Source organism: Tyto alba, unplaced genomic scaffold (assembly GCF_018691265.1).
Source record: "Tyto alba isolate M040663 unplaced genomic scaffold, T.alba_DEE_v4.0 Super-Scaffold_6, whole genome shotgun sequence".
Classification (NCBI taxonomy): Eukaryota; Metazoa; Chordata; class Aves; order Strigiformes; family Tytonidae; genus Tyto; species Tyto alba.
In genome coordinates, this window is record NW_024881327.1 from 41,563,058 (window position 1) to 41,581,524 (window position 18,467).

The 18,467-nt window shown below is 40.1% G+C and overlaps 1 protein-coding gene across 2 annotated transcripts in view; it reads right to left on the reverse strand.

Annotated features, from left to right (window-relative positions):
- The window catches only part of STX18 (syntaxin 18), a 70,275-nt gene extending 52,042 nt beyond the window's left edge, over nucleotides 1–18,233 (reverse strand). The window contains exon 1 of one of the 2 annotated variants that reach the window (XM_032984536.2): nucleotides 17,847–18,233. In XM_032984536.2, the coding sequence (XP_032840427.2) occupies nucleotides 17,847–18,008 (162 nt within the window). In that variant the 5' untranslated portion in view covers nucleotides 18,009–18,233. The remainder of the gene's footprint in view (nucleotides 1–17,846) is intronic. The other variant, XM_032984537.2, reaches the window with a different exon arrangement.
- Between the last annotated feature and the right edge of the window lie 234 nt (nucleotides 18,234–18,467).

Here is an 18,467-nt window from a genome sequence, read left to right on the forward strand (position 1 = left end):
TTCAACTTGGTGGTCAAAGGGATAACCTAGGCTAGTTGCTACAACTTGTAGCTGTGTGTGTATTCTTTAACACTGTACGCCTGAATGGATAGTCTGTTTGCTCCAACTGACATAAATTAAGAAAACAGCTGAAAACCTATTTTCAGCATAGTTTCTGCGTCAACTACTGACAACATTACAGTCAGGTAGGTTTGGGGTTCATTTCTCTAAAAGAGGAAAAAAATAATATCAAAGTTTGTTCTTTCAATCTGAACACTGAATATATGGATACGAGCACAGAGAATAAACTACATAATTTTGATCAGATTCTTTCAGAATTTCACTGCAGCAATATTAAAGACTCAAAAGAGTCGGTTAACCCACTTTTGTTACATTAAAATTATTTATCCAGTAAACTCTTAAGACTTGGTGTCATTTTATTAACTTCACTGCGATAAAAATGTAGCTGTAAACACTAGCTCAAGAAGTAAAAAACCTTCATGATCTAGCAACTGGGTAGCAAAATATATCCTTTAAAAACTATCAAACGAAGCTAAAAATAAAATTAGATATAAATTCAAGTTTTAGACTGTGGTCAATTGAGGTCTAGACAAAACCCTATGTTTGTTCACTGCCTAGTCTCCAGTCTGCTCCAAGTTTGAAAAGGTAATTGAACTCAGTCTATAATTACTGGATTAGATACAGATGGGCTCTGTACATTTCAGGGGAGGAAAGAACTGTTTTGATTCATTTTATGATTGCCTGTAAGGTCAAACTTTTCAAAATGTACTTTCATCTGTTAAATGGTTTCTCGAAGTCCCAGGGGGACATCTTCAATAACTGATGTTTTAAGCAATTTGGGTCTATCAGATCCAGTCTTTGAATGTAATACGCTGTCCATTTTCTAGAATTATAAATGTGCATGTAGGTTAATTGCTACAACTCGTACATATTTTCAAAACTACACTTTTTTGAAAAATTGCAAGTTCTACCCAACAACTGTTATGCATAAATATTTGTAGAATTATTTTGGTTTAGGGTACAGAATATCTTTGGAAATACAAATAAATAACACATTAGAAATGTCCTTACTCCTAATTCCTTCCCATTTGCCAGAATGCTCTCTTAGGCCCCAATTCAACAATGTATGAATAGCCTCAGTGAATTCCGTTCACTTCTTACAAACAAACAAAAAAAAAAAAATATGAGGAACATACCTTAGGAAAAATCCTAAAAAGAATTTGAGAAGATTTCTCTTTCAGTAGTCTGTTATTTGACCCTTCATATCCACTCACAGTCAGAGGAAAAAAAGTGGAACAAACAATGAGCAAACTTTCACTCTGCTAGGAATATTTTGCAAAATCTTTTCTTCAATTAAATGAACCATAACTTCGCAGCCTGTTTCAGTACAACCAGAATTTCATCTTGCATATTTAAGTGTCTTGCTTAGATAAAAGTTCAAATGCTCCAAAACAGATATATCTAGCTCTGCTCTTAACTAGGGACTCTCAGAGCTACCGTTATAGCAATTTAAAGCAAAACATGCACCAAGCAATCAGAAGGCAATATAATAGATCAGTTCATAGTGTTAAAAGAGGTAGGAGGCTTAATTCCAAACAACTTACTACTCAAGAGTTTCCGTTTATTTGTATTATAACAATCTTCTTGCTTATAAAATTCCAATAAGAAAGTATTTTTTGTTACAACATACATTTGTATTTAAGCAACAACAGCATCTCACTGGCAACAGCCTCAATCAGACAGTTATCTTTGTAGGATCAGACACCTACAGAGTTGTTCAGAGATTTAGCATTTAAGCACCAGTAATAAGGATAACAGGAAATATGTTATTATAATCTCTCTCTGACTCCAAGTGTGCTAATGAAAGAGATTTAAGAGCATAGCAAGTGATCTCATTTAATTTCCATCATTAACATTTTCCTCTTGTTATTTCAAAGTCCTCCACTTAAGGGACAAAACCTGAAGACAGAACAAACCACCACAAAGCCCAAGCAGGAAGATGCATGATAACAACAAATTATTCATACGCCTGCTCTGACAGATCATGCCTGTCATCATCAGGCTGTGCAGAATTCCCACTACAACTCACAAGTCTCACTGAAAGAACAAACTTCTTCAGCTATATTTTAAGAACTGATTGATACAAATCAGTTTGTTCAAAACAGTTCAATCCATAAAATGCCTGCAAACAAGCAATGAGGTTTTGTAATAGTAGGTCCTTTTTTAACACATAAAAGCATCAGTAACAATCATGTATAATTGAGTAAGAAAATGGTCTTTAAAGTAAACTTCTGATTCTTATTAGTGTCAAAAACAAGCATGCAAATTTACTCAAAAGATAAAATCCATGTAATGTTTGCATTATCTTCCTTCCCATATCTCTAATGGATGCTTCTAAATGTATTTCTTTAAAATTAGAATAACATTCAATTTAGAATTTACATAGGGTGCATATGCTTGATTCAAGAAAATATGAATCTATCTTTAAGAGCTATATAGAAAAGGCTTCCTTTCATTCATTGTAAGCAAAAAAAAATTCCTTCAGAAAAATGTACATGCCTTATTTTCCCAACAAAATAAAATTACAATAAGTATTTCAAGTGTATTGTGTGAACCCACAAACCACTCCTGAAAGTACTGCAATTTTTCAGACAATAAATTTTGAAGAAATGGTAAAGCAACAGCCAGACCACAGCACCGTGCATTCTGTATGCCATAATCCAGAAGAAGATAAATACAGTGTAAGAAGTTACACTAGCACACATTTTAGACCAAAATGTGAAGGAGAAGAAAAAAGAAAAAAATACCAAAGAGTTAATTAGTTGATTATCTCTAAGAAGTATTTTCCTGTATTTGCTGCACTCTACATCATATTCAAAAACATAAGAAACAGTACCTGAACTCTCTTAGGAATTTCCCATCCTATACTTTAATGGCTTCTGGAGCAAGCTAAAAATCTTAGGAATTGGAAATATCATTAAGAGAAATAAGTGTATTCTTACAATAGCTATTCTCGCTCACATTATGTTGTGCCATTGTGTCTTTACACAAATTTTTAAAAAATAAAGACAGGAGATATCCAATTCATATACATAAAGTGAGTCAGTATGCAGACTGCAGCAATGTAGTATTATTTAATCAATGAATATCTCACATTGTTTAAAGACTGAAGGAGTCATTAACAAAAAAAATCATTTAACTGTACATCCATTCATCCTCTGAAATTTGTTAGGAAGCAATCAGGAAAAAAACAAACCACATTAGAAACTTACTTTGTAAGTAACTTCTGTGGTAGATAACTAGATTAAGCACCCTCTGAAGTCTATTATGGCTATTTTATTTTAGAAATACTTTAACACGTTGTTTCCTGTAAGTTCATTTATTATTAAAAACGAAGACAGAACATTCATACATTCGCACAGTCTAAGGGCAGACTGATCAGAGTCATAGGTCACTGAAGCAGTAGTCTGGGATTTGGAAAACCAGTATCCAGTTCTTTGTTTTGGTAGGAAGCAATGTCCCATATGTAAAAAGGAATTCCTGAGCCATCCCTCGTCATTAACTCTTGCATTACTTGTTCAGTACTGTATGTACTTTGGAATATAACCACTTGACTTAAAAATTTCAAGTGATGCAGAATCTATCAAATCAAGGATCAGCTGAATCACATCACAAATAATGTGTACTTTTTTCTGCACTATCTTGTTTCTGCTTTTTCATAAGATTCATGAACAAATCAGAGACGCCTTGTGATCATGTGTCCTAACAAAAGAGGATGAAAAAAATTTCTCACCACAAAGTACATTTTTTCAGACTTTAGATCCTTTTTGTAGCTCTTTTCTGTAAAAAACAGAACAACCTCACTACCACATTTTTGAAAAAGGTTGACATCAGAACCGGACGTGAAATTCTGTCATTTTAGTAGTGTTGTACTCTTTTCCTTTAACTGATAATTCCCTCTATGTTTCATTAAACCTACATCTTTATAAAAACTTACATTTATTTATTTTGGTATTGACTCCTATGTGCAGTATTTACTAGGAGCCAAAGAGGCAAAATTCTGCCCTACCATATCCACAACCAGAATTGATAAATGCCTTACTTACACATGTAAAGATAATATATGCAAAGATTCTTGGGCATGATATGTAATAATTTTTCTATAAAGCTGAATGAGTTATGCATCAATTTAAGCCTGCATAAAGGAACACCTTCCCTTGAATATCACAGCAGAAACTACAGTATGCATCACACTGTCCAGTTAAATTGACACAAAGAAAAATATATATAACAAAGACAACTGAAGAAAGGAAAGTTTTAAATTAATCAAAAATTTGTAGTTGTCACTTAAACTGGTATGCAACAAGGTTCTGAGAGAAGAACATCCCAAGAACACACACATCTGTTTAATATTACAAGCCAACTGTCAACATCCTAAGTGAAGTTTTAATTTAATATTTTTTCTTTCTTGATGTTTTACCTTTAGTCCATGCCTTTTGAGAGTATCAGCTTTCTATAAGAAACTGTTAAATATAAAGAAATGTTATTGTAGCGTGTTTATAAAATCATAGTTCGAGAACTTTTTATTTTTCTAAAGCCTGACCACAACTTAATTATCTGCAGGACATTCCAAGCTCACAATTGCAAGCTCCAGTTCCCAAGCAATTTTAAACAATATCTACTGTACAGGACATACGGTATTGCAAATACCGCAGCATGGTAGTGTTTCCAAAAGTCAGCGTTAGAGCCTTTAGACATGGTTTTTATTTTCAATAAATATTTGTTTCCATACTAACCATTAAATGGTTTTCATCACCATTATGTGTTTGTCTTTCACATGTCAGTCTGCTATGACCATTTATTTTTAATATAAGCGAAGTAGTTATAAAAAAAGACAGATACAATGTATAACATGCCTTATATTATAACATAAAGTCTTATAAGAGTAAGCAGTATGTTCTCTGCAGTTCACACAATGTTTTGCTTCTTTTCCAGGAAAGAGCAAGAGTAAAAGCAAGAAAAAAAGACTTGTTAAACTGGAGATAAGGTAGGGGGAAAAAATGAGACCATTAGCGCAGCCAAACACTCTCAAAGGAAAGCTGGAATTTCTTTAAGAGAAATCTCAAAAGGGCTGAGAATTCAACATTGTTTCTAGTTTGTAAGAATATCCAAACCACCTGAAAATAGGCAAGAAAAAAAAATTCATCAATGATGCAATTACATCTGTATTTTACACCTCAGTGTGAAAACTAGCAGATGATACAACACTTCTAGAACAACTCAGAACTCCAGAAGTATGTTTTCCTCCCCAAAATACCAATACTCTGTAGAATACCTTGGTTTCAACACATTGCTGACAAACTCCTGTGTCTTCCTGCCCCTTTAATCAACTTTCCTTTGGAGGAAAAGTCTGGAGACTGAGGACTCTGGCCGCTTTGCGCTCCCCAGCAGGCTGCCACCATGGAGCCAGCGTGAGGAATCCCTGCCGCGCTCACAGTGGGCTGCTGTACAACCCGGTGCTCCGTTCTCAGCTCCTCTTACCTGCCAGACCTCAGGTTTGTATTTTTTTCCAGAAACCCCCCAAGTCCTGCAGCAAGATTATTTCTGGTCTTCTAAATGTAGTGACGCTTTACTTTCACCTGTACTAAACATTTGAGGACTTCTTTTTCCATTAAAAAAATAATCATTGAATGATCACTTTAGAATTCTAATTAGAATATTAATCCATGTTAGAGCTCTAATAAATTTTTGAGTCAAATCAAGATCCCTTATTTTCAACCATAGACCAGCATAACATTTAAGAGCTTCTAGATATCATCACAGAACCTCCACTGGCATTCACTTGAAACCTATGTTACAATTGCTATCCAACTAAGATGTAGAGAGGTGGGAAACACCAGTCAGTTGTATCTTGTACTACAGAAACGAAATACTCAGTTTAGAATCAGTGATATTATATCCACATTCAATACTCCTTAAAAGTCAACCAAAAAAAGAAAACATCCAGTGGGAAACATCAAAAAATCTATTAATAGTGGAAAAGCAAAGACTGAAAGGAAGCTGGATTACATTTAACTGTATTTGTTTTTCGGTTTGTTTGTTTGTTTTTCAAATGCTGGGCAATGCCTACAGAAAAGGAATAGATTTAAATCTGAGCAGATGCTGTATATCCGCTTTTCTGTTGCTCTCACCATACTCTATAAAATGGAAGGCAGAGTCAGAATGAAAGGGTAACGAGAAACAAACACCTCAATGTTGGTACCCGATCATTACAAAAAGTCATTTTTTGGCAGACGAGAGAGCTTTGACACACCACCCTGAAGTCAGGAAACTTACATTTTCAAGAAAGTATCCATCATTTAAAATTCTATGCAATTATATCACACTGTAATATTTTCAACACTAAAGAACATTTTCCCAAAATTGCTGGAAATGATTCATACCTCCAATTTTCACCCTTTAATTGCTTTCACTGCTGAAGTTATCGTACCAAGTTTTAATATTTGCCAGTCTGAAAAATATGTTCAAGAATAGTTGTCTGAAGTTTCAAAGACACAGCACATAATTACCTAATCTTTCGCTGAAAAAATATATCCTTTCCTCTATGGTGAAACACACAAAACTTAATCCACACATTACCAAAAATCACAAGGAATCAGATCGGCATTACAGCAAGAGCTAATCCTCATGACAAAAACCAGCCCCAATTAGCAAAAACACAAGTGTCAGTACTACTTGTTGAAAGCAACAATTTGTAACTGATTTTTGTGAGAAGTTGCAAAATATTTATGCTTTGAAATAGCTGTTCCCTAAGATTAAGAGTTTAACCTTTTTTTGCTGATCACATGGAGCACAGCTAGCATCTTAAATTACAATAGCTCCTCATTTTACTAATATTCCAATACACTTCAGAGTTCAAAGCAATTAACATGTGTGATGACTCAAATTCTGTTCACTAATTGTCTCAAAGAAGAACATTCCTTAGTCCAAGTCTAGATTTAGCAGAAGTTAACAAAAGTAGTACTTTGCAAATGTCTAAGAACACCCCTCTCTGCCTAACTTAACAAGCAGGATACTCCACGCACACAGGAAATGAGAGCTGCAGGATGCTGGGAAGAGTGACAGGTAAATTCTTCTCTGGGCTACTATCCACCAAATTTGTCCTATTTAAAAAAAAAAAAAAAAAAAAAAAAAAAAAAAAAAAAGACGATGAGGAAGAGAATCAGAACCTTGAAGTTACTAACTTCCAAATAAATTAGTTTTATTCTGCCTCCACTGCTAATATCTGGAAGAATAAATTCCAACAGTTAAATCTCTAACAAATCACACTGATATTCTTTTGAGTACTCTTATCTTTAAGTTCATTTCTGACCCAAATGAGATACCATATTTTTTAAAATATACAGAGCCCAAAGCTTCTAGTGATCACAATGTATCAAATAACTCAAAATAATGAGCTGTTCTTGCTCCAAAATCTTTGATAAAGAACTCAGAGAGACAGTAAAAAGCATAAATGCATCAATTAAATTCACTAACCTGTAAGTATTAAGTTTCATGCTCACTCTTCCTTTTTCCATTTCCCTTCCTTTCTTTCCTATTCAGGTGTGTTCTAGCATAGCCTCCATATCATTTCCTGGTATTCATTTTTTTTTTTTTTAACCCATATTTCTACTTCTCATGTTAAACTGTCTCTTCTCTAACCTGTGTCATTCTATTTTCTTCCAGCTAAGCCTGTTCACTTGCTGTTGTCTTTCTCTTCCATTGTATCTGTCCAGCTTTTCATATGCCACAGAACCCACCATCCTGCCCCTAGACCACATCTCTCCTTCACATCATGCTAATTTAACCTATGTTTGAGAAAAGAAGGCGACTACATATTATAAACCTCAGCTTTCTTCCAATTCCATATGCACTACAAACTTCCATAAATTTTATCCTTATTTGTGGCAAGATGACAAATCAAGAACTCACAAGAGGTGTCAGTTTAATGCACAACCGTCATTCGGAAAGAGTTTATCCTGACCAATAACATGATAGAACAATTCTTCCAACAACTCTAAGTCAGGAAAGAGCCTCCCACAACCAGCCTGGAAGGAGGAGAGGTGAAGACAAAGACGACAACCTCAAAATGGGAACTACAGCCTTAGATATTTTTGTACTCCTCAGCACCACATGAGGTCCAGTCAGACAAAACAAAACTAACAGGCAACTAAGGAAAGTTGTCTCCCAAGCCAACTTTCAATCCTGCTGTTCAGTTATATTCAGAAAATAATTCCCATGGAGTTAAGAATGTACTTAAAAACAAACAAACAAAGCAAGGGGGGACAAACACAGACATTTCCCAAAATGTAAGCGTTCATAACTCTTCCCCCAAGGCCAACCTATACCCTTACCACTCTTACTGATGTGAGTTTTGCTAAAACTAAAAGCATCACATGGGGAACATTACTGATTAATGCAACAGGATTAAATGCCAAAACAAGGTCAGCATTTCATTCCTCTCCAAAAATCTTAAAAAAAAAAAAAAAATAAAAAAAAATATCTTTCCTCTGCTATTTCCTTAACTGGCTTTTTATGTGTTTCTCCTCTACTAATTAAAATTATCAACTCTTTCCCTTCAATCTTTCAGGCTAAATTTCTTCTCTAACGAGGATGAAGGAAATGAGAAGTAAAAACAATAAATGTTCATAATAAAAACCTAAAATTAACCATAATTTGCAGAGGGGAAGAGATAAATCTGAAATATTAGAAAGCAGTACACTGTAACTCCCCACTTGAAAAGGTATAATTTAGAATCATATTTTCTGCCTAGAAAATGGAGAAGGGAAACCCATGTGCATGTAACCGAGTACAAAATGCAGCACCAGCAGTGAACTTTGAGGAAAAAAGTGTTCATAACTATATGTGGGAGAAGTCAGATTTAATTCTAATGACCTCAGCTATTGGGCCCAATTTATTAGAATTTACCTCTCATTAAAAGTTAAGAAGTGAACTAAAATATCACTTGCTGTCCAAAATTTGGCACAGTCATTAATTTCTAATAAAGACTATAATTGCCTATACCATAAGCAGTATGTATTTCCCTTGCATCCAAATATTCTCTCATGGGAGTTATTCTTATGTAATCATTAGTCAAAACGATTGTATAAACTAACGTTAGTAAATCAGGTTAGATTTTTTTTAGTTTGAGTGTAAAACCAAAAACATCAAAGCACACCATTTTAACCATTTTTGGCCATTTCTCTCATAGCACTGGTTAGTATCAGCTACTCACGAGAAGCAGTTCACTACGTGAACGTCTTTGATGCACTGGCTGTGTTCTGCCATGGACTTTAATGGTACCACGCTCAGATATGGAAGTTTTCAGGATTAAGCCCCATTCAGGTCTGGTTTAGATCTGGCAAATATATGTCCCATCCTATGAAAAGTTAATATATCAAAATGACAATTTCATTACTTTGGCTATTTCTTGGTCTTTTAAAAAGCTTAGATACAGTTTGATACATTCTGGAGACACCAACCTGAACTTGACTCAGAACCAGCAACACAATAATTACTGCCATATTCCAATAAAAGATTTAATACTCAGAATTTTTATTTTCATATACCTTTTACTTTTAGTCCAGGGATGGTGTTACTCCCTGCATCAACAGACTGGTACCTGCCTACCACCGAAGCAACTATATATCTGTAAGTAGGCAGTGGAAAAGCCAGCAGACCTCCCAGTCTGCAAGTCAGCTCTTTTCTTATGATACTGAAATGGTATTGAGCACAAGGAATCCTTTGTTTGAAATCTAGATCTAATCATCTACTAATGATTTTAGAACTATTTTTGATTTGTAAACCCCTAGAATTTTGAAGTGAGGGTGCAGACTTGTCTTTCTCTGTTAGTGCCATGTGTTGGCTACTGATTATATACTATACCCAGACCCATCACACAATTTCGGTGGCTGAATTTTATTCTTGGTATCTCTGCAAACAATCCTGAACAGCAGGGAAGGGATTAGAAAGCATATATGTTTAAAAACACTCACTTTTAATTGTGCTATGTCAAAAATTATGCCATGCTCTTCAAGGTGGTTCTATGTGGTCAATTTGTGGAACCAGCTACTTGTTTGGACATTCCCCATGTTTTTTTAGGCTTTATTAATGCAGTGACACTGGCAAAGAATAAGCCATTGTAAACACCATATACAAACACCTTTGCCTCTTTTGTCCTATGAGAATGCTCTAAATACTGAACTGTGCAAAAACGAGCAGGAAGATCCCATGTTTGGGACCAAGAACAAAACATCAGCTCTCAATCTTCTAATGCTATTTTGAATTACCCCATGGGCTGCATCTGAACAACCAGATACACTGGAATTACACAAGTATGCATAAAAAGTTGTTTACTCAGAGTGCGTAAAATTTAAAAACTAACAAACAAACAAAAACACAGAAAAGCCACCACTAACCTATGTGTAGCCAAAGAAGTACACTATGAAAGTCAGGTGGCCTTGTAATTAGGAGATTTGCTCAAAATTTATATTCAATATAATTTGTTCTGGCTTTCACAAGAACTAGTTTTGGAGACAAGTTTTATGTGGAGATTTTTCCTCCTCACTACATATTTGTACAGAACAGCCGAACGTATTTTTGATGTGAATATTGGCCTATCATACCAATTTTTTTGAAGAATCAGTTAATCATCCTATAGAATCCATACACAGAAGTTATATGAATAACAGATGCTGTAGTCTCATGAATCTGGCATCCTTATGTTCAACAGCTTCAAACACAGACATTTGATCATTCTGAAATTTTGCATTTGGAGACTTAGAAACATTTAACCTTTCAAATTTTCCATTCTCAAGGATATATTTTCAGATACGTCTGGTATTACTTCTGAGGAATTTGTGCTTCGACACTTCATTTTTCAGCTTTTCACAAAACCTTAAAGAAAAGAATCTCCCTACCAAAACACAAAATTTCATTCATGGCTGTGATCGAGACCACCATGAAATTCTGCCTGATCATTAATTTATCTTCTGTTAATAGGCTGTATCAGCCCTGATTCCATTCCTCCACCACATATTGAAGAGTCAACAGTAATAAAAAGTTCTCATTCCTTCCGTATTTTCAAGTAATTAAGGATATTTGACAGATATTCCCTATAGCTCATACTTGCCATAAAAAAAGTAATAGAAAAGTCTTAAATAGTCAGATTTCCTATGATTGTCCTAAAACAGGAGTTCAAGTGCCAAACACCTTCCAAAACTGGCAGTGTTTTAAAAATATTCAAAACTGCAGGTTTAAGACCATGGTAAAGATGTGAACAAGTGTCACATAAACTGGGCCTACGCTATATCTGAACTGCTTATGTTTGTCACTGAGCACTTCAACTCTTGCTCTAATCTTTAAAATTCTTCAATCCTTTAGCACATTAACTCAGCTTAACCTCAAATCTGACACCATACTAAGGAATTAATGTATTGGGTTTGAGTGGCAAGGGTTTTGTAGTACAGGGGACAATAGAAGTGACTTCTGTGAGAAGCTGCTAGAAGCTCCCACTAGAACCAACAGAACCCATGCCAGCCAGCTCCAAGTCAGATCCAGCACTGGCCAAGGCCAAGCCCATCAGCAACTGCAGTAACACCTCTGGGATAATGTATTTAAGAAGGGGAAAAAGTTGCAGCACAACACCAGCAGGAAAAAAGAAGAATGAGAATACATGAGAGAAACAACTCTGCAGACATCAAGGTCAGTGGAGAAGGAGGGGGAGGAGGTGCTCCAGGTGTCAGAGCAGAGATTCCCCTGCAGACCCTGGTGAAAACCATGGTGAAGCAGGCTGTGCCCCTGCAGCCCATGGGAGTCCATGGTGGAACAGATCTCCACCTGCAGCCCATGGAGGACCCCACGCCACAGCAGCTGGATGCCCAAAGGGGGCTGTGACCTCATGGGAAGTCCATGCTGGAGCGGGCCTCAGGCAGAACCTGTGGAGAGAGGAGCCCACTCATCGTTTGAGCCTACTCAGCAGCTAAATACTACGCAGTCGCTCACCCACCCTCCCCCCACTTGGGAATGGGGAGGGAATCGGAGGGGCAAAGGGAGACTCACGGGTTGAGATAAAAACAGTTTAATAACAGTAACAGAATAATACACTGACAGCAATATCAGCAGGTAATGTACCATACAGCTGCTCACCACCCACCAACCAACCAACCAACCAACACCCACCTGCTCCTGGCTGGTGATCCCAAACACAAAGGCCCCACAGCCACACTCCCGGAAGTGGCAGCCCCTCCCAGCCCACTCCTGCCTTTATATAGTGAGCACAATGTCACGTGACCTGGACTATCGGCCAATCGGGGCCCAGCCCTCCAGCTGTGCTCCCCCCGCCCCCGCACACAGGTGAGGGCACTGGGACCTGGGGAGCCCCTGGGGTCTCGGGGGCTGCAGCACTCCTCCAGCTACCAAAACCAACAGGAACTCTAGTCCAGGCCCAAGCAGGACACCCACTCTGGGGCAGGTTTGCTGGCAGGATGTGTGGCCCCTTGGGGGACCTACACTGGAGCAGCTGGTGAAGAGCTGCAGCTCATGGGAAGGACTCACATCAGAAAAGATCATTAAGGACTGTCTCCCATGAGAGGCACTCTGCACTGGAGCAGGGGAGCATGAGGAGTCCTCCCCTTGAGGAGGAAGGAGCAGCAAAACAATGGGTGATGAACTGACCGCAACACCCATCCCCTGCACCCCTGCAACACTTGCAGGGGAAGAGGTAGAGAAATTCAGGAGTGAAGGTAAGTCCAGGAAGAAAGGAGTGGTGGGGGGAAGGTGTTTTTAAGATTTTGTTTTATTTCTTATTATCCTATTCTGATTTGATTGGTAATAAATTAATTTCCCCAAGTCGAGTCCATTTTGCCCGTGATGGTAAATGAGTGATCTCTCCCTCTCCTTTATCTTGACCCATGAGCCTTTGTTATATTTTCTTTCCCATGTCCAGCTGAGGAGGGGAATGATAGAGCAGCTTTGGTGGGCACCTGGTTTCCAGCCAGGGTCAACCCACCAGAACTACATAAGCCTGTAAAAGTATGATGAAATGCAAACTTTAATATCCCTGTATATATAATATCCCCTACATTTTAAATAGCCATATCACTGTAAAAGTCTAAAAAAAACAATAAATTGCTGCTTTTGTTTTAATTGACCAAAAAGCACTAACACACACATAATGAATTCTAACAGTCTTATAAATTGCAAGCAATGGAAAGTCTGTCACTATTATTGTAGCTTTCTTATAGGGAATCCCTCAACAATCATTTCTTACCTAGTCCTAGTCAATATGTAACTAGTGAACAGCTAGAGAGGTGACAAAAACATTCACCATACATACAGCATTAGTCATCTTTCATTACATATTGGACAACCCAATGGTTGTACAATGCAGCTGACAGACCAAAAAAAACCAAGTCAAATAAACAGTGATGGGTCAGTGCTGGGGCAAAGAAAATCCTTTCCAAAGTTCATGGCCATATTTGTCTTTGATTCAGAAGAGCAGCCATAGACAAGTGGATCAGTTTTGTCAGTTTAACTGTATCACCAGCAACAGCAGCCTCTGAAACTACCATTACAATGGTTTTAGATAACCTTGTAACACCTTTGTGTTACCAACCAACTTAGTCTCAAATACAAAAACCTCCATCAGCTCCCTACAAACTGCAGCAATACAGTATACTCGAACATAAACCAGTCAGTTTTGAAAAAAAAAATACAAATTAACACAGAATGTTGAAGTATTTTTTGTGATCCAAAATAGCAACAGTGCACAACAAGTATATTCCCATCCCTAAACTGGTTTCCCCACACTGTACCGATTCAAGTCAAAGCTCTTACCTTCCATATTCTACTTCAATCCACCTAAAAATATCATGTTAAGTTCAAGTATGTAAAATAGGACTTCATAACTATCCCCTGGGTACAATGAAACTTTACCATAAATATAGAAGCCCACCGTGAAGACACAGAGCTTTCTTAGGCAAGACAAATTAAATTCAACAGAAAATAAGGAACTATTACAACTTTGCCAGCTTCTCCAAATGCTAAGCACCTTCAATTTTCCTTCTTAAACACCACTTAGTCTGTCTACAAAGATGACAAAAAAGTAAACATTTTCACAGTCCTCAGATCCTACAGCAAAACTCATAGTCCTTCAGGGGGAAAAAGGAGGAAGAAAATATACTATGCACGACATACACTTAATACAATTCAGACAAGAGTTCAAACACATTAATAATGTGATACAAAACCTCTATGGGATGGGCTAGAAAGAAGAGAACTCTGCTCCTAGAGCTCAGTGGCCACTCCAAGCAGGGCTGAGTGCCCTCCCAGCCCCACAGCCTCTGGACCAGGGCTGGCTGCCGTTCCTGCAGCCTGGAGCGCAAGCGGCATCAGCACAGCCCTACCTGCAAGAAGCTAGGCAAACCCACCCAAAATATAACATTGAAAGGAGTAGGCATGTGCATAGACTGCATAAAGTATTTCAATATTTCCGTATTTGCATGTCAAATGGAGATCTTAAACCAAGGACTTTATATTTGTCTAGTTTGGAGACAAGGAGGCTGAGGGGAGATCTCCTTGCTCTCCACAGCCTCCTGAGGAAGGGACATGCAGAGGGAGGTGCTGAGCTCTTCTCCCTGGGATTCAGTGACAGGACATGTGGGAAGGGTTCAGTGCTGCACAGGGGAGGTTTAGGCTGGACATTAGGAAGCATTTCTTTACCAGGAGGGTGGTTAAACACTGCAACAGGCTTCCTGTAGCGGTGGTCGATGCCTCAGGCCTGGCAGTGTTTAAGAGGCATTTGGACAATGCCCTTAACAACATGTTTTAGCTTTTGGTCAGCCCTGAATCAGTCAGGCAATTTGACTAGATGATCACTGTAGGTCCCTTCCAACTGAAACTATTCTATTCTGCAACCAAATAAGGCATAATGAAAGTGGTGACTAGGTTATCCAGGGTCTCCACTGTTATCCTGTATGGATTCTGACCAGTATCTTTCACAACAAGTTTTAAAGACAACACTAGTTAACTATTTGATATGTTTCTCAGTTTAATCAATAAACAAAAAAACTGTACACAGATGTGGAAGAATTCACTAGCTTTTGGGTAATTTTTACAAAAATTAAGAATTAATGCATCTATCAAAGATTACATTTGCAAGGTAAGTTGCAGTCTTGACAGAAACAGCTACATTTCTAATTGCAAGGCTAAAACAAAGTATTTGAAAGAGGGTTTGGCACATATGTAATCCAACTGTATTTGGCTGAAACAAGCAATTAAAAATTTTAATTTATTTTACTACAAAGCTTATTCTTCTGGCTGCAGTTCCAATGTTTTATTCACACATTAAAATGGTGGTCTCTGGTCCGGCAGGTTGTTGGCTCACTGTCACAAATGTAACTGAATTACATGAGCAGAGCAAGGCCAGTCCATCTCACTCCTACTCACTGACCAGCATGTTAATAGAAATCATGTTCAGATGTGCCTCAGCAACACACTTTTAGCCTTGGCTTCTTCTCCGAAGTCACTGTTTATGCACATACCATTACTTGAACCCATTCTCCCCCTCAGACAGACCATTCAGCTCATCTACGTTTGCATTAGCTGTTTACTTCACTTGAAGCTCTTGCAATTAAACAAGATACTTTTATCTACATCTATGCCCTTCTTTCAGTTGCCTGGATAGTACCCTGAGTAAAATCAGAAAGGATGAGGAGCTCAGAGAGATGACTGAGGCCAGCAGTAAGTAGCGGCTGTGAAGGTGGGGAAACAAGGCACTAAGGCAAGAGGAAAAGGACATGGCTATAGCACACCATCACTGCACAGGACTACGGCTAAGCAATGAGAAGACGATGAAAGTAAGACTAGGCCAGAGTATGAACAGAACTTAAAAAAGAAAACCAAAACTGGGAGGAGGCAAAATCAGTGGAGCACTGGTGGTAAGAAGAGAAGAGAGAGAACAGACTAGGTGGGAGGAAGAAATGGGTCTAAGCCTAGTCTGAGGCTATACATTATTTGGAATACAGACAGTGAAAGTGAGAAGGAGAAACCATAGTTCAGAGACAGTACTGGAAGCGATGGGGCAGAAGGTAAAAAGCTTCAGAAGGAATGAACACAAGTCTGTGGCTACAAGAGTGTCTAGAATTGAACCTAAAATCCTCAGATTTTGTCTTGCTTCCTCTGCTACTGAATATAACTATGAAACACTTTGGCAAAGCATCCAAACACCATTTAGTGTTAACCCTTAGAGGGTAACAACCTGCCCTCAGCATCAACCTAAGTGCTGAAGTCCTGAATGGCAGATTTAAAAGTTGCAGTCATGTTGAGGATGCAGATAAATGTCAACATGATGCCCTGTGATAAAATTTCAATCATTTTGAGAATTCTTGGAATTCACACACACACAAACTGTGTTAAAATTTAAAAAGGCTGCCCTGTTCTGGAGTAAGACTAAAGGAACCTGTTTTCTCTACCACTGTAGAACATGGAATATCCTTAGTTAAAATCAGAGGATGCAGTGGGTGGCAAAAAGTTAGATCTTGTGGACAAAGATCTTGAACGTAGTTTTATGGACTGGTCTTTTCACTGCAGATAGATCCCTACCATAGAACTCACAGTTGACAAGTCACTTCAAACAGCTTTTTGTAATGGTTAATAATTATACGTTCATTTAACAGGCACCCAGCTTGACACCCTCTGCTTAGGCCTCAAAGTAATCACTGAGTGACTGAACATCAAACATCAGGAGTTATAAAACACATCAGTTTTTAAGTACTCTCTCTCAGAATTGGGAAAAACACAATGAGCACAGAAATGCAACATTAATATCTGTGCTTGAAAAAATAAATTATTCATAAATTAGAAAATGACAGCACGAAGCTACTTCCATATGTATTCTGCCAGCCTGTCTCCTCAGAGAGCAAGTCTTTTTCACTTAGCTTTTCAAAAAATGGACCCGTACCTTATTAAACACGTGCTACTCAAACCCTGCTTTGGTATCAGACTTCCTTCCCCGCCTTTTGCTCAGTATGGTGGAATATAACCCGCAGCAAATCTGTTTTTACAGCACAACTGTGTGCTATTATTAATGCTGGTCAGCCTTTAGCTCTGTAATTCCTTAACTTCTCAGTGCTTACCTTTGCGAGTCTTAAAATGCTCAGGTTACCTTTGTACACGCCATTTGTATAGAACTGGCACTTTAGAGCCATACCGTGTGACAGGGGAAAACGGCAAAACTAAAGACAGTACATACAGTGCAACACTGCAAACGCTTATGCTCCTGTTTGCTACGAGAGCGTTCTCTTACGTGGCAGCCGGCGTGAGGAAACGCCCGTGTGAAGGCGGGCACGGCCGCGGCGCGGGCTGAAGGCCAGGCGGTTCCGCACGCTTGGAAGCGCCGGCGCTCGCAGGAAGGGGCCGCAGCCAGGGGAGCCCCCCAGCCCGGCCCTGCGTGCCCCTGCCGCCGAGCGGGCCCCCTCGCCCGGGAGGAGCCGCGCCGGGGGGAAGGGCGGGCGACAGGCGGGCTCGGAGCCTTCCCCAGCTGCCACCTCAACCGCCGCGCTCCCCCCCCCCCCCCCCAGCCCACATCCGTGTGGGAAAGAGCTGCCCCGGGGTTGTCTGCGGACGACGCCGGGGCCCGCTCGCTCGCCCCGGAGCCCCCGGGGACGGCTGGACGCGGCGGCCCCGCTCCGAGGCGGGGGGGGGGGGGGGGGGGGGGGGCGGGCGGGCGGGCTGCCCGCGGCGGCGCCGCTGCTGAGGGGGCGCCGTCAAGCGCCGGGCCGCCCCGCTCGCGTCCCCGCCGTACTCACCACCTCCCGGGCCCGGCTGGTGAAGTCGCTCTTGGAGCGGGCGGCGCTCCGCTTGAGCAGCTCGTCCCTGGCGCTGTCCCCCGCCGCCACCCCCAGCGCCTTGTTGCGGGTCTTCACGGTCTTCACGCTGGCCTTGAACAGCAGGGTGATATCCACCGCCATGGCGGCCCGCCCCCCTCAGCCGCCGGCCGGGGCCGGTGCCGCCGCGCAACTCTTCCCCGCGCAACGCGGCCCCGCGCTGCGCGTTCCGCCCCGCGTCGGGGGTGTGGGACGGGAGCGGGGGGAGCCGCAGCCCCGCGCTGCCGTCCCTCGGCTCCCACTGTCATTCGGCGGGGCTGAGCTCCTCGGCGGCCGAGGGTGCGACGCCGGGCCCAGGCAGCCGCTGCTCCAGGCTGGGGGAAGCGTTTCCCCCGCCCCCCCCCGCCCAGCCGCGACCAGCGCCCGGGCCGTGCCCACCCCCGCACCTGGCCGCTGCCTCCTCCTACCCGATAGCAGCTTTGAGGAATAAAAGTTGTATTTCGACAAAACTTTGACGTCTAGACCAGCCCGCTATGGCGTCGTGGCGGGCGTCGCCAGGTGGTGCTGTTATACGCCCGCTCCCAAATGCTTGGTTTGGTAACA